This window comes from Drosophila serrata, unplaced genomic scaffold, assembly GCF_035046125.1.
Source record: "Drosophila serrata isolate PLE 108 unplaced genomic scaffold, ASM3504612v1 contig_165, whole genome shotgun sequence".
NCBI classification, from domain to species: Eukaryota; Metazoa; Arthropoda; class Insecta; order Diptera; family Drosophilidae; genus Drosophila; species Drosophila serrata.
The window spans coordinates 2096755-2113668 of record NW_028257063.1 but is presented as its reverse complement, the minus strand read 5'-3'; the positions used below and the strand labels follow the sequence as shown (position 1 = coordinate 2113668).

Genomic DNA, 16914 nt, shown 5'->3' with positions numbered 1-16914 from the left:
AGGAGCAGGAAGCCTCGGAGCAAGGACTACAACATACAGCTAACTCAGCTTGCATTTCCGCTGAATGCGGCAACAATTCGCAGAACCATTTTGCTGTCCACGGAACAGGAGATGCTCAAAATACTCTAACATATGAATGGGTTTGGATTTTGCCAAGAGAAAATAATTATTTTGAGGATTTTATTGAAGAGTTCTCTTAGGAAATACTTTAAATATTAGATTCATTTTTAAGATACTGATCAGACCACTAAAAATGGTAAAAACAAGCCTGTTTCTTGGGAATAAATCCTTAAAATGATCTCCAACTTGAAACTCATTTTAAACCAGATTTTAAGTTATAAATTTCAGTTTTTAAAGATTTTACTTCTGGAATATAATTTCTATTAAATTTCAATATATAATAAAGAGCATTTTCTCTTCGTTTTGATTTTTCTAGCATCTCTTAGTTGCTGCTGCCGCTGCTACTGCTGTTGCTCGCAGATGTTTTCTTGGCAAGATGCTGCAAATTGTTTGGCTTTTAGTTGTTGCCATTCGCTGGTGTTATTGTTATTTGCGCTATTTGCACAAGTAGGAGAGACCAGGAGAGACCAGGAGAGAGAGACACTGTGAGGATTGGAGGCACTGCCTCCGAGTGGCTCGGCAGAGAGCTCGGTTGGTGGTTCTTGGTTGGTGGTGTCAGCTCCAGCCAGCATTTTGCGGCTGCATGTGCAACAGTTTCTGTTTCGCCAAAGTAGGCATCGAACAACAGGAAATTTAATTAAATGCAGCTTCTCTAGTCCACTCCACGGTGGCAAATGTTGCGTAAATGTTGCGAATATTTTTCTCCCAGGAACACAGACCGCAGATTTACCTTTTTGCCGTTGAACGTTCTTTCTTCCTTGCTGCTGCTGGTCACTACTTCTGGCTAAAATGGTGTTCACTGTTACTGTTACTGGCCAACTGGGTGCTTTTGGTTTAACTGCAATCAGTTGAGCACCTGCACTTGACTTTTGTTAGGGGTCCTGTACAGTGAGAGAAAGTCTAGGTATGGAGGTAGCCAAGCAAAACATTTAGGAACTATTGAGCAAAGGATGAAAGTTTTTAGAGAATTATATGCAGGTTTATTATAATATTATAATTGTAATAAGATATATTTTTCAATATTTAAGACAGTTTGGAGTATATATATTTTGTTACTATAAAATCATTTAAATTTAAATAATTTAAAATAAAATAATACCCAGAAAGGGTATAAAATCTACACATGAAACACATTTAAATACAAAGAATGTGTCTTACAAAGTATTCTTTTTATTACAATGTATATTTCATTGAAATTTAAATATATTTACTGCAATATTTTTCTAGGTATACTGTGTATATTAATTTTTATCTGCTATTGGTTATTGATAAAGACCAGAGTCTTTTAAGTAATAACTTCATAGCCAAGCCTGTTTCTCTTTTTATCAGATCTTCTTGGTTTAAAGTAGCTCTTTGATCTATTTTATTTGATTAAAGCTTGTTTATATATATTCTTTTTATAATTTATTTTTTTATTATATAAACTATTAACTTATTTTTCCCACAGTGCCTTCCTCTTCATGAGAAACTTGGCAGCTGCTAGACGATTTCAGATTTGGTCACTCGTACTCAGTCTCGCTTTGATTACCCGTTTGGACAATTTGGCATTTGTGGCCCGCAAAACACGTAACCCCAGTTCCGGATTTTGATTTTGATTTCGATTCTTGTTCTAGTTCTGGTTCCAGTACTGCTTGTGTTGTTCCCTCGCTCAGATTGTATTGATTTTCCTCCACCGAACGCTAATTACTCGGACTAGAGCTGGAGTGCGGCGGCGGGTGGAAAAGCCGGGGCGGAAAAGTCGCCTGTTAGGTGGCAGCTTGTTGGGTAATTGTGGTCAGATAACCATTTCGAAGTTTGGCTATTGTATATTTTTTGTTGTTGTTTGGGGAGTAAAATTCAAGGCTTAAATGGGTGTGAGATTTAGAGGGAATTTTGTAGAGGACTTTTTGAAATGATTTTTAGACATAACATAAGCAAATATTAATAGAAATTAGGGAGCATGTTGGAAAATGTTTCATCCATATAAAAATATATTATTTTCTTTAGTTTTTAACATAATTTCAAAAGGGTTTCATACTTAAAATTCCTGGTAATTTGCATTTACATTTTTTAATTGATTAAAAACAAATTCAGGCCTTTACTTAACCTGTTCTTCTTTCTAAATATATAATTCCTTTACCATTTCTATGGAAAACAAATATATTACTGCATAGAATCTCTCCCATTCCTTTCCTATGACAAAAATAAATACCATTTCGATGTTATTTATGGCTCTTCAGTGAATCACAGTAGCAAGTCCTTTGCCTCTCAGCTTTAATCCAATCAATTTGATAGCGCTAAATTAATCATATCCCTGCATTCAACGGAAAACCAAGCAGAGTACATAATTTTGGAGAGGAAAAATAAAAGAAAAAAAGGAGCAGCCAGTACCACTCCATTCAAGGATGTTCGATAATGGGGCAAACACACACAAAGACAGAGAGCATAGACCATTAGGGCGATTCCGCCCCCCATTTTGCCTCCCTTCGATTTTGCATCCATCCAAGTTTTCGGGATGAATCAAAGCTTCTCCGGGGCTCACTGCAGCTGTATAAATTTTACATTTGTTTCCTTTCAATTTAACAATGTGTACTTTCGGTATTGTTTTGCTTTTTAGCGTGTAAAAAAAAGAAACCCCTCTTCTCGTCTTCTCAATTTCTTTTTCGCCTGATTTCGCAATATTTATGATTAGCGATTTATTATTCATCATTTTCCAGTGTGCAAACACACCGCAGAGACCCCGATGATGGGCTGTAATAACTCTTGAGAAAGGAGCGCTCGGTGGTGCCCCACCATTAACTTGCACTTAATTTGATTAACAAAAGCCGATGTTTACATGCGCCGAATGCGATGGAAATCTATCATATACCGGGCTCAATGAAAACTCCAAGGATATCATATATATATCCTTGCGAGCTGTGCTCGAGCATTTCACTGGGGAGTTTAGTTTTTCTTTTATTTATGGGATAACTGCAACAAAAGATGGGATTTTATTATGCAGATTAAATTGTATAAATAAATTATGAATTTGTAGATATTAAAATTAAAGGAAATTAAATTTTGGTGAGAGCAAATTAAGTGTTTTAAATTTGGGAACTAAGGGATATTATGATAAGAAATAATTAATAATAATCTCTCTTAATTCCTAACCCTTTAAAAAGTAACTCAAAAATTGAGGAATAAAGTCATAGACAATATATATATAAGGCTCCTTCTTTCACTTCCTCCCCCAAGTTTCCTTTCGGAAACTTTTTGCCAAACGAAGAAATCACCGACTTTCAGCTCGAAGAAACTGCAAACTGTCAGATGCAAATGTCTCCGTAGCAAGGAAAATGAGTAATATGAAGCTGGCTTCAAGGATATGGAAGGCTTGGAAAGTCTCAAACTTGAGGAGGAGGAGTTTTTTTTTTTTTTTGGGAGTGAAACAAATCGCAGCACATGTCGGGTATTAGCTTCAAATTACGCACAAGTGCAACAGCAGGACAGGCGGATATGGGAGCACAAGGACACCCAGGAAAAGAAGTCCAGTCGGGGAGGGCAGGACTCTGGCAAACAGAGGCAACATTTTATTGATGTTAATTTAATGCAGGAGAAATAAAAAAGTCAATGGCGGCGGCGGCGACGACGACGGCGGCGGCCGTGCAACGGAAATAAGAAATGAAACGGCGAAATAAAAGATTTGCATATAAACAGTTACACATACACTCAGAAAATACACAGAGAAAAAATAATGGATTTTGGGAAGGAATATTATAGAGCATTATAATGCGGCAAAAGCTGGTGCCAAAGTCAGGGTCAGCCTTAAATTTATAGTAAGCGTATGAAATCAATAATCTTAAAAATTTATTACAAATCGAAGAGACCTTCTTTGTGGATATCTAGATGTATTTCATTAGTCAGGTGATATTTATAGTCAATAGATAATAATGACAGCACATTTTTAATAAATAAATAATTTTGTTCTTTGTTTTTCTCAGTGTCCCACATATTTATATGTATAGACATTTGCATAACAGACGTAGCCCCTGGATTGGAGACCGAAAAACTGTCATTGCCAAGGTTTTTACATCCGCTTGCCGCAATCATTGTCTCTGTCTGTTGCTGTTGTTATTGTTGTTGCTGCTGCTGCTGCTGCTGCTGCAGAAGAGGCGGACACTTGAGAAGGACGAAAGAAGGGGTGATCCTTCCTTGTTGGGTGGCAAGGGCGTGGAACAATTCAATAATATTTATAGCATCGTCTCATTCCCGAAATGTCCGCGGCAACATATGCAAGTGGATATTGCTCTATTTTCGAGTGGGATTCCATTATAATATTGTTGTAAGTAGCGGAAAGAAAGGACTGGCAATATGGTAGGGCTTCTGTGGGTACTAAGGAGGCACCGAAGGTGCAGGGGAATATATATATATATATATATATATATGCAAATGGAAGGGCTCGGCCCAGTTGACACTTTGTGCCTCGAAATTTATTGGCATGTGCGAACAGACAGGACGACTGGCAAAGGATATTTCCGCAGACACCTCCCCCTTTTGAACCGAAATCGAAATCCACATGGCCAAACATTTAAATGTAATTGCAAATATTTAAATTCAATGTGCCCCTTACCAAATATTGGGGCATTCAATTTATTACCGCCAACGGGGGCGGGTTATTTTGGCAATGGGCATCGTATATGGATATATATACATATATAGTATGGGGAATAAGCGATTGATGGGCTTTTACGAGCCCCGTTTGGTATCCATTTAATGGCTCCTAAAAGGCGCTAATTATTTAACCGCATAAATCAGGGCCATTTTATTGGCCAAAGTTGTTGAGCGGCAAAATGTTCAAATTATTTCCTGTAATAGCAGCCAGAAAATTAAATAAAATCTTGTCACATTCATTTACTATTACTTGGATTGATATATTGTCCTGTAAACGTTTTATTTGTATATATTTTTAAAACACTTTTAAAATAAATCTAATATTAAATGTTAGCAAGGCAAAATAAATACAATTTCACAATCTAAAACTTTGAAACATATATGATTTGTTAATAGTGTCAGTAGTTCCACATTTTCCCCATATTGAAATATATCATTTCGTTAAAATTATTTGTTGAAATTTGGTGACTGGTAAAAATTTCTAGTTGTAAAAATGGACACATTTACTAATTACTCGGATACCACCACTTGGTCCGATGAATCATTGTTCCTAACAGATGCAACTGAAGCGCCGGTCAAACCCAACTACACTGGTATATATATCGCTCTTGGAATCACTTTGCTCGCTTTAATTTTTTGTACCATCTGCCTGATCTTCTTCTGTTGTGGCTGCGGTTGGTGGTGCTGTCTTGATGAAGATGATTGGCGTTTTTGAGTCCTATTTAAAATTGTCATGTTTATCGTCGTGGAATATATATAGTCATAATACTAAAAACACAAGAGTTTTTATAAAGGAAGGGAACAGGAAATATATATTATATTATATACATTTTTAAGTTTTAGGAAGGATACATTTATAATTATACAATTTCATTTAAAAGAACTATAAACATGTAGCTGTAATCTTCAATTTAGAAATCCTTGCTCCTTTTCGATTTCAGCTTCATGTTGTTCAAGCCACGCAGATCCTTGCCTGTCCGGCAAACAAATAAAAATGGTCATGCAATATTAATATTTATGCACAAATATTGGCGGCCAAGGAGCGCAAGTTTTTGCTTTATCTAAGTGAAATGGTAAAAGATTGATGGCTTGTGTTTGTGTGCCATGCTTATATCAGAATTTATGGCAATCGAGGGCAGGGCGAACGCTGCGTATACGCAATATTTATATTTATGTTTTATGAATCAATGCGAATGAAGGGCACGGGCCAAGGCAGCAGGATGCGCACTAAAACAAAAGGATAACAATAACTTTTCGCAGGCTGCGTGCTAAGCAGGGGGGGAAAACGAATACAAGGATGCCCAAGGATTCTTTTGCTGCGGAAAAGTAAATGGTTTTGCAGCCCCATCCGGGGTAGAAAGGTCCATTGGGGCGGATTATGAGTGAGATTCTCTCGCCCAAGAAGGGCAAAAAAATAGAGGCTAGTCATAAAAATTGCATGAAGATGGGGAGTACAGCTTGGGCTGTCTCATATGTGCGGGGATTATCCCGTAGTCCTTGTCCCTGGCTTGTTTATTTGTTTGGCTTTTACGCCAAAAATTATACTATTACAATCAAGTTTACGATTGCAATTCGCTGCCTCCGTTGAGTGCCAATGAATGCGATGATGGGGAAACACGAACATGATCATTGCTGCTGCGTTTATCCCCCACCGATGATGATGATGATGATGATGATTGGTTGGGAATATACAAAGATACAGATATGTATATGTATTCGACAAGGAAATGATTGTCCCTTTGGTGCGGAAATTGCAAGAGGAAGTCTCACAGCAACTGAAATGCTATTTCCCAGGCATCTCAGACGCATAAATTCTTAACAGAAATTTAATATATTTCGAATTTCCTGACTTACTCCTTTCTTTCCTAAGGATTTCTTCCTTTTTATGCTAAACTGTCGTTTGTGTTTTATGGCTTACAATAAAAAGTAATAAGAAGATTGTTTAGATATTTAAATCTGATATAAACAATAAAGGTAACTATATTTATATATTCAGCACTTTTATACTATCCCTAAAATACCCTTTAGTCACTAGGCTTTTCCCTCATCTCATCCTCCATCGAACTCTAAGTTGTGCAAGTTGACTTTGTGCATTCGCGCGTTGTCTGCCACGCATTTAGCTCTGCCTTAACCCTCTGAGACCCCCTGAGACCCGCTGAGCTACTCCCTCATCCGTCGAAGGGATGCTGCAACTGGAGCAACCGCAGCAACAACAAGGACAACGCCAGGATATGACGGCAAGTGGTGCAACTTTGGTGCTGGTGAGGTTTAAATTGCCAGCGAGCTAAAAGGGTTGCCTGGGCAAACGTGTAGCATTTTTTCCCCTACGACTTTTTCGTTTTTATTTTTCAAAAACATCGACAAGCGGCGCTTTTGACTGCCATTTACTCCCATGTCCCCTTCAACTCTTTTACAGTTTTTATTTTTTTATTTTTTTATTTTTTTTTGTGGCACAAAACTTTGCACTTTGACATGCAGCCACGTGTGCCATGATGGGGGGATGGAAGAGGGGAAGGGAGTTAGGAAGTGCCCATAGCGGTGTGTCAAGGTGTGCATGTGTGTTTCAATGAATGCCAGAGTGTGAGTCCCCCCGTGCATTCGAGAGTGTCGATAGTGTAACTGTGTGGGTGCGAGGCAGGTAAGTGAATGAGCCTTCAATGTTGCCTGGGAATTGGCTGACAAACGTCTCTAATAGCCCACAAAATGCAATCAGTGATTGCTGATAAGCGAACGAACAAGTTCAATTGATCAATCGGAAGGAAATACAAGGATTTCCTGTAGGACCTATGTTCTGGTTAAACTAAAAGTTGTAAATTTTGGTATGTGAAATTGTTTGCATTATAATTTTAGTCAGAAGTCTCTAACGAAGTAAAGCAGTCATTTCCGACCCTATAAATTCTATATATTCTTGATCAGCATTAACAGGAGAATCGATCTAGCTATGTCCAGCTAAACTGAGTATTCAGATTTATTACCCTGATAAATCCAACATAGAAATGCATTCCGAATTGAAATTAATGCTTTTTTAGCATAGTTATGTACATGTTTTAAAATTTGATTTGTCCAAAAAATGTCATATAAAAATATCGAATATCTGAAACATATACGTGGTTGACTTCTAATAGGATTATATAATTCAAGTCTTAAATGCAACGGGGTATAACTTATTAATACCAAGTCAATGAATATAATAAATCTGTTTAAATAACAATAGACAATAGGTTTCAGGCTTACAAAATGCAGTTAAAATATAACACTCTGTATAAATAACTCTGCTTCTCTGTATAATCCTCACGTTTATTCCATTTAGTTGTTGACTCATTGTCTTAAATACATCTCTGTGGAGTAATCAGCACACAAAATACAGTCATTATAATCAGCAGCCACCCTTTAGTGCGGAATTCTCTCTCCTCTTGGTACAGTAAACATTCTGGTGCACACGTGCGAACACTTGGAAAATAAATGAAAATCTTTTTGCTCGCATGAATATTTTAAAGCTCTCACCGCCGCATCGCACTCAAATTATGATAATGATGAGGAGAGGCGAGTGTTATTTTATTTTTTTTTTGCATATGCGATGTGGGGTGTGTGTAAGGAATGTGTGTGTGTGCGGGTGTACTAACGAGCGCAGGTACATACACTCAGAAGCTCAAGGACAATTCCCCAGATCCCTGTTCGAGGGTTACCCCAAACCCAAAAAACCCCCTTTTAGCATCGCTTTCGTTAATGCATTTCATTAATTTTTATACAATTCGAATGAGGAGCATTGTGCTTGCCTCCGTTTAATGAGCACTCTTTTGTTCGGATGAAGATCATTAGAAGTCACTTGATGTCTGAGAATAAACCCCAGAAGAGTTGCACTCTTGACTTGAACTTGAAACTCAAGCAGGCTTTAACTTTTTATTCAAAATTTCCCTTAGTTTTAATTGTACAAAATTGTTAGCAGATATAAAAAAATATATAAAATTAGCAAAATTCAGCAATGCCTTACGACAACTCGACATTTGGATATGGCTTTTACTATGGAACGACGACGCCGGAACCACCACTTACACTGAAAATGTGGGGACTTTTGTTCATATTCGGTGTGATCGTCGTGATGACACTCCTGTGCATCGGCTGTATAATCCTTCTCGTCCTGTTCGGCTGTGTGAACTCCTTCCTGTGCATTCACTGTCGCCGGTGTCGCGATGAGACAACTGAGGCCTAGCTCTGTGTACTTTGGGACAACAAAAAGAAAATATGTTTTTATAAGGACAAAGTCTATGGATGTAAAAACTCTAAAAAGCCTTTTGGTATTTTGTATGAAATGCATATAGTTAAAAGTAAACTTATCCCTGGATTATTGGATCAATCCCTTTAAAATTTCTGGACAAGCTGCCTCTTTCTAGGTCGAATCTTTCCACAAGTTTAGAGATTCCTCTTGGACAGACTGGCAGGGTGAGAAATGTAAACCGATTAGCCACAGCTCGGACTGATTATCAGATGGCAGGGCGGAGTAGAGATGCCTAAGGACTTGGGAATTTTCCCCGAGCTTCCACACTTTCCTCTGTGGGACTGTCGAGTGCATAAATTCCAGGAACGGAGGCAACTCCTGCTGATGCTGCTGCTGCTCCTGCTGGCACGAAAGACACAAAACACTCGCTCGTCCAAGTCCAAGTCGTAAATGCACTCAGCACTTTGTCAGCTCTCAGACAGGAAATGCAGTTGCCATTTTTCTTTTATCCCTGCAAATCCCTCTCACCATCGCCACCATCCATCCCCGCCCAGGCAAAGTCGTTCTGCAACTGTCTACATTTTTCACTTGCCATCCATAAAAAGTATCAGTTTTAGTTTCAGTTTTAGTTCTCACATGGCTCTGGCTCTGGCTCATGCTCTGGCTTTGTTGTTCTTTGCCATCGTCTCATATAGTTTCATAATTTTTAGCCAAAGTTTCCTTCGTCCTTTTTCGAGGCGGCATGACAAAAGTTTTCATTGCCGTCTTCGTCACACAGGGAGAGTTTCCGCCAGCTGTGAAGTGCATTAAACAAAGCTCTCAAACATGATCCAAGTGATGGGAGGATGGCTTTTATTAGAGTATGTAAAAAATTGCATTTGCCAGAGGAGCAGCAAAGTCTGGAAATATAAAAAGATAATACTCTTTTTTTAGGAGACTTTTCTAAATATAATTTTTGGGTTTTTGTTCACCTTGAATGGAATTTACTATCTTTATTATCTAACTAATAATGTATATCTTTATTGTTATGACTTTCACACGTTATTTTAGATCATTCTCTGGGCAATAAAAGAAATAAGTGTACAGTGAGCAAAATTTAAAAAATTAATAACAAATGTATGTAAGTGTTCTACACTTATCCTTGTTCTTTTATAAAATAAGAATACCTTTTGTATTTTTCTTTGCTTTTATTTAATGCCTAAATATGTCTTTTATCACCTAATTAATTCAAGATTATATAGTCTAAATTAAATCTTAAGTCCAAGCTAATCTCTAATCTTGCCCAGCCATTTGACGAACTCCCTCAGCTTCTCCAATCTTCGTGGTCCACCGCGGGTGAGGATTCTTCGCCAACGCCGCTCCACAGCCAATCGATCCTCCTTGTCCAGGGTTTCCAAATGCTTCCTCAGCTTCCTATAGATCAACTTCTGGAGCTGTGTTGTTCGGGTCTGAACTGTTCTCTTCCATCGATCAAAGCCACTGCGCTGCAGGCAAAGGGCAATCAGTTGGGTCTCTAGGCTTGACAATCTCAAGGGATCTCCTGTGGTATCAGAGTCCAGGTAATCTTCCACAACAGCATAGAAAGTGTGGAGCTTCTCTTCGGTTCTATTAGGATTCACAGCTGTGAAGGCATCAAAGCTATCCAGATAACCCATGAGAATGGTGTTCCGGGAGTCCAAGACAAGCAGATCTTCCACAACATTATCCACCAGTTCAATGGCCTGGACCACCAGCTGTTTGGTAATGGTTGCCAGGGCCTGATCCGATTGCAAAAACAAGCGATGGCGACTCTGATCTCCAGCAGAATACACCAGGGAGGGAGAGAGCTGTAAAAATTAAGGGATACATCAAGTTTAATATGGTTTTTAAAGTTTTATTATAACACTTCCTAACTTACCACTGTCAAAAGTAGAAAAATCACGTTCTTCATGGTGATCTTACTTGCTCCAAAGTCGCTCGTCTACTGAAAGCACTCTTCTTTTCTGAAATAACTCGGAAGCAATGCTATTTTGTAGATAGTCTTATCTCTCTCTGAAATTTCCATGTGGCCGGCGCTTGTTTGAAATTGAATTATAAATTTAAAGATGACAAATGACGCCATCGACGAATCAATGACGTTTTTTTTTTATTTTCTGTGGGTGAAGAACCCTCAGATAAGAGATAGGCAAAAGGTTTATGGGATTTATAAATTCATTCATGTCTTTCGAAGGTTTGTGATTCAGGGGAATTGTCTGGCGAAATGTTGGGTTGCTTATATGTAGTTTAAAGTGAACAAAGAACCAGGCCTTTATTATGTGCATTTTAGGGGAAAAAGCGCTCATTGCCAAGCGAAACTATTTATTGCGTATACGCCATGGTGGCCCTGGTAATAGTGAAATAAAAGTCCACTTAGTCAGTAGTCAGAGCGGGGGAAAGGATATAGGATAGGGATATGACGAAGAGGAGGACGACATTCATTCATTGTCCTGGGGTTAGACCCTTAGGATCTCTGTGCTGTGTGTGAGTGCTGTGATAAATGTCTGAACTGGGTCAGTGGTGGCCATGATGATGATGAAACCCGACGGGGGAAATAAAACGCCGATTGCTCGTATCAGAGTTTCGAATGAAATCCCCAGAAACTACCATAAATGCCTCGCATTTGGAGTTTCTCTTGTTTTTTTTTGTTGTATTTTCCAAATCCCGAACTGCAATTTCAACTTTGATAAGCGAAGTTTAGTGGCAAAAAAAAGAAAGGGAGATAGAGAGCGCGTCAACCATATGACAATGTTATTAGCGTACTTTTTTGCGATTTTCAGGGATTTTCGCTGCGTTTTTTAGTTTGATTTTTCGTTGGCATGGCAACTTTTGAGTGCCGGGCATAAAAAAATGGATCGAAATCCTGATGGATGTGCAAGCGTGTTGACCCGTATGCGAATGCCTAATTGGGTCCATCTACTCGTCCCTGGAATGTGTGGGGAGTATTTAGAGAAAAATCTAGGAAGGAACATAATCAAAGCTCGAAAGACTGCGAAACAATTACACCCTTTGGGGCGGGGGGCGGAAAATCGCAGCAATGGCGAAACAATAACCGAGAAGAACGCCGAACACCCCCAAACACAAGTGCTATAAATTGCCTCAACAACGCCTGCTGTTCTCCCTTCTCCTTGCCACGTCTTTCGTCCTTTTTTTCACCCTTCTCGCACCGCCCCTTTCCCTCGTTGCATGCAAATTTCAATAACTTGAATTCGGCTAACCCTTCCGAGCAAACTGACACTGAATATCAAATATGAGTTGGAGCCGCAAAAATTATTTGCATACTTTCAGGGATGCTTTCCCGACAAAAAAAACACGCAAAGCGAAAAACAACAAGAAAGGAACTAGCTTCCGGAAGCCAAATTCTATATACCCTTGCAGTATGTAATTGAAATCTAAAATCAAATCAGAAATCAATTCAAAGTAAGCGTAAAAGGGATTCATTAAATCGATATGAAATGGAAATGACTCCGTCACAGTGTTATAAATGTTAAATGTTATAATACCCTGCAAGCATAAGTTAAAATTATTATTTGGCTGATCTTAAAATTAGAGAAAATGTTGCTAAGCAAGAAACTTAAATTCTAGTAACTGTATATAAATATTAGACTTTATTTGTTATTTTTATATATTATTTTATATGTGATAGCTTCTCTTTAAAGCATAAAACTCTTCTTCAGAAGAGTAACCCCGCAAACCTGCAGGGGAATAACCCACAGGAACTACACAGGCAGACTCGCACATGTGGCGCGCTTTTGGTTTTTGGTGCACGGCGGCGGGAAGGAAAAATCCTAAACAGGACTACGGAAACAGCAAAAAAAAAGAGAAGAGAAGAGAGGAAGCGCTACATGATTCCGTAAGGGGGTGTAAACAGCAAAAAAGCAAACCCTTCTTTTTTCCACGAAACGAGTTATTTATTGCATTTGCAAATTTTACACAACATTTTGCAGTTACCTCAGTGCTTTCCCCAGCAAGGTGGCGTTGCCGAAGTTTATCGCGGTAAAAATTGATTCAGTTTATACATGTTTTCATGAGGATTGGGGTAGCAGGAGCAGGAACAGGAGCAGGAACAGGAGCAGTCTCACCTCCTTTTGTGTAATGCGAAGCTCCAAGTTCAATGAAGCCTCATCTCTCTCTCCTGTTGAGCAGTAAAATTGATGTGCAAATATTTTCATAAATTTGTATGCCAAAGTTTCCCAGGTGTCATGTTTGAAAATATCCCAGGATCAGAGAAAAAAAATAACCGAATTTCCATTACCTGGTAACTGGTGAGAGCTCTCTTGAAATTTGATTTTTTTTGCGGTGGCAATGAAATTTTTGATTTTCTGCTGAAAAATTGCAACGATAATTTTTGATAGAGCTGTAAATTCGTTGTGGAAAAAGGGGATATATGTATAAAAGGATATACATTAAATTGAAGATGTAATTTATTGGGAGGGATAAATGTCTTGGCATTTATTTTCTGTGACATTTTTAAATGAGGAAAAGGAAATAGGAATAATACATAAATAAATAAGAATGGAAATATATGTAAGACAAGAGTAAAATATTTTGCAACAGCATTTTCTTGCTTTCAAACTAAAGGTTTTTATTTACTTAATTATCTCCCACAATTATTTCTTGAAAGTTCCCTTATTTTCTTATTTTTAAATCCCATTTTTACACCTTCTTGCAACTCTTACTTTCCATGGAACCCTTTCTCCAATAGTGAGTTTTCACCCCCTCAAACCATAACTAATTCGCATGTCCTTCCGCTTGCCACTTATCTCTGGCGCTGTGGCTCTCTCTTATTTGGTAAAATATGGGGGTGTCATGCCAAATAAAAGGCGACCAATAAAAACTGTGGCCAAGATAAGCAAAGTGGCGCAGACAAAGCCAGGAAAAAAAAGAAAGAAGGGCAACCGTAACCAGGTTCGCAGAACCAAAAAAAAAAAAAGATAAACAAAAGCTGGGGGCTATGATTTAAGTTTTTTTTTAGCTTTTCGCCCCCAAATTGATCAAGATATATAGGTGTGTATATATTGTCTGCCGGCTAACCTGGTTAAGTGCACAGTCCGGCTGTCAAGATAAGTTCTGGTTTTCGGTATTTGGTTACACTTTAAGCCCTTAATATGTGCGTCCAACTTTTGTTTAACTTTAGTATTTCCCTTTCTTATTTCTCCCTTCGTTTTGTTTGTTTTTTTTTTTTGTTCGAAGTATAAGTATAAGATGAATGCTTTAGCTTATCTGGTGGTCACCGGTTTTCCTCTGTTCCGGCTTTCGTTGCCTGTCAAACGGTGTTTTAGTGCCGGACAAGCTACGGTTACGAGATACAGGATACCGGATACGGAATACGGATAGCTCCTGTCCTTTTTGTATCCCAGCGCTGAAAGCGATATGTCTGCACTGTGGGCTGTCCCATGCCCTTCAGTCGAACGGGGCGGATGGGGATATCTTTCAGCCTGACAGCATCTTAACTAATATAATGCCCAATTTTCTGTGGTTTATGGCTTACAACTGTCAATGCCTCGTCCGACCATCCATCTAAGCGCAGGAATTGGAGATGCTCGCGTGTCACGATTGGAAATGTTTATAAATTAAATAGGTTTGATTTTTTTTACCCTTGCAGGGTATCATCACCTCAGTCAGAAGATTGTATCAATTAATTTCCGACTCTATAATGTTCTTGATCAGCATTAACAGGGGAGTGGATCTAGCTTTCCATAGTTTTGCTTCCGTTCTTGTTTAGTATTTACTTACCAAATGTAAGTGAATATTTTATAAAATAATGTATTTAGGTAGCTTTAATACTTCAATAAAAACATATTTTTAAGAATTGTTTATATAGATTTTTTTTAAATGTCTGAAGATATCCCGTTCTAACACTCGAGCATCTCCATTTTCAACATTTCTGGCTCTGAGCTTTTTACGGGGATTTTGTCTATTTTCCGTTTCAAGCCATTGAAAGGTCGTTATTTAAATTGATATAAATGATATGTCCTTGGGTTCTCTGGTCTGGCTCTTTGTTTGGTCAGTTCCTTTGACATTCGGCGGGGCGGTAAGTGAATTTCAAATCGACATCAACGCTAAGTGACTTTGATTTATCATAGTGCATGAGTTTATTTACAAACACACACTGGCTGGCAAACAAAGTGTCCTGTGGACACAGCTGGCGCAGGATGCGGGCATCCTCGTCCCAAAATGCAGGCAAACAATTAGCTCAAGTGGAGCTTCTGATTTTCACAATCTTTTCAATCACACTTAGGTCTGGTTGGCTCGGCATTAAAGTTACTTCTCCTTCGCTTTATTTTATTGGGCAGTTTGCGCATCTTTTAACAAATTGCAGGACATTAAGTTTTTATGTTCGCAGGCACTGGGTCCTTGTATATATAAATATATGTATCTCTGGGAACTCTATGTATCTGTTTAATGGCAATTCGGGCAATTAAAATGCTACTGAAATCGTTATTCAGATGGCTATGTAGCTATATCTCTGACTATATAGTTGCATTTAATGGAATACTCGACGTTATTCTTCGATTTTCCTGCACTTTATGACTTATGAGGACGTTTTTCCGCCACGAATTTTCGCCAGCTAATTAACCGAGCATTTTCTTTTCCTTTTTACTTTATGTGTGCCGAAGAATAATGTCCAAATATTAATTACTCGCTATTATTCACACGCCTACCCATGGTTACTCTCCCAAACGCAAACTCAGACTCGGAGCCAGACTCAGGTGTTTCCTCGATTCCCCGGGCTTTTCAGGGGTGGTGTTCAGGGGTGGTTTCCTTAGGGGGTGCTCCCATATTTCATAGCCACAACAAATGCCCAACAATCATTCAAACGCAGTCACGGGGGATTTGTCGCCGTCTAAGCCGCGCGTTGAGTTGAACAACTCAATGAGTGGCAACAGCGACGGGGACCCAGTTTAAATGAAAGTGAGCTCTTGCTGCCAGGCATGTTAATTATTTAGAAAGCATTCAGATTTATTTACTTAATTCTTCAGTCATTCTGTTTGCGCTTTTCTTGTGCCACATTTTTAAACTTATGTTTGCTAGTACGTTAGTAATTGTGTTACCAGCAGAGAGGGTCTTGGATGTGCAGGAAATGCAGAATGCTGTGCACAAATTTAAAAACTGTTATTTGAAAATGTTATGTAATGTATGTAAATGTTATGTAAGTTATCTAATTTTCTTCTTCTTTGATCAGGTGATGAAATTGTACTGAAAATGTCATTATTAAAATATAAATAATGGTATTAAAATTTCCCTCATTACAGACCGTATAAATTATATTTGAATATTCTAGATCAGCAAGCTAACAACAAAAATTATAAAATTAGAGTACCATTCATTTTGTCAACCATTATTTATATTTTTATACCACAATTTGTTCGACCATTCTAATTTTAAGTTAAAGCGTTTTTGGCTAAGTTATGAATTTTTTAAGTTTTGATTGGTCGGAAAAATGTTATAAAATGTTTATAAATATTGACTCAAAGAATGGTATTCTAATTTTAGTCAGAAGCTTCTTTCGCTATGAAGGAATCATTTCCGACCCTATAAACCATATATATTCTTGATCAGCATGATCAGCCGAGTCGATTGAGCCGTCTCCGGCCAAAATCTATTTTTTGTCAAAATCTCCGAAAATTTAAAATTTTTATAAGGGGTTACATCATTAAAATTGCCAAAAATTGGAAAAAAATTGAATCTCTTTAAATGTAAATTTGAGTATGCAGTTTCTTTAAACTGATAAAAACTAGCATTGGAACGCTTTCCGAATTAAAATTCAAGCGTTTTTGGCAAAGTTATGAATTTTTTTAAATTTGATTGGCCGAAAAAATTGTAGTAAAAAATGTAGACAAATACTGACTCAAAGAATGGTATTCTAATTTAAGTCAGAAAAATTTTACGTTGTGAAAGAGACGTTTCTGAGTATGCTGTTTTATTACGCTGAT

The 16914-nt window shown here is 38.0% G+C and overlaps 1 protein-coding gene across 1 annotated transcript; it reads right to left on the bottom strand.

The window, feature by feature from the left end:
• Positions 1-10129: 10129 nt before the first annotated feature.
• On the bottom strand, positions 10130-11032 carry LOC110177782 (uncharacterized). The gene is made up of 2 exons (XM_020944651.2): positions 10860-11032; positions 10130-10788 (listed from the first exon to the last, which is right to left on the bottom strand). Exons 1-2 carry the CDS (start codon positions 10890-10892, stop codon positions 10228-10230), a joined length of 594 nt encoding a protein of 197 aa, XP_020800310.2. The 5' UTR covers positions 10893-11032; the 3' UTR covers positions 10130-10227.
• Positions 11033-16914: the final 5882 nt, after the last annotated feature.

Coding starts and splice junctions, on each gene's coding strand:
- LOC110177782 (XM_020944651.2), bottom strand. CDS start 10,892: ATGAAGAACGTGATTTTTCTACTTTTGACAGTG. Junction 10,789..10,859: donor TTTTTCTACTTTTGACAGTG/GTAAGTTAGGAA, acceptor TAATTTTTACAG/CTCTCTCCCTCCCTGGTGTA.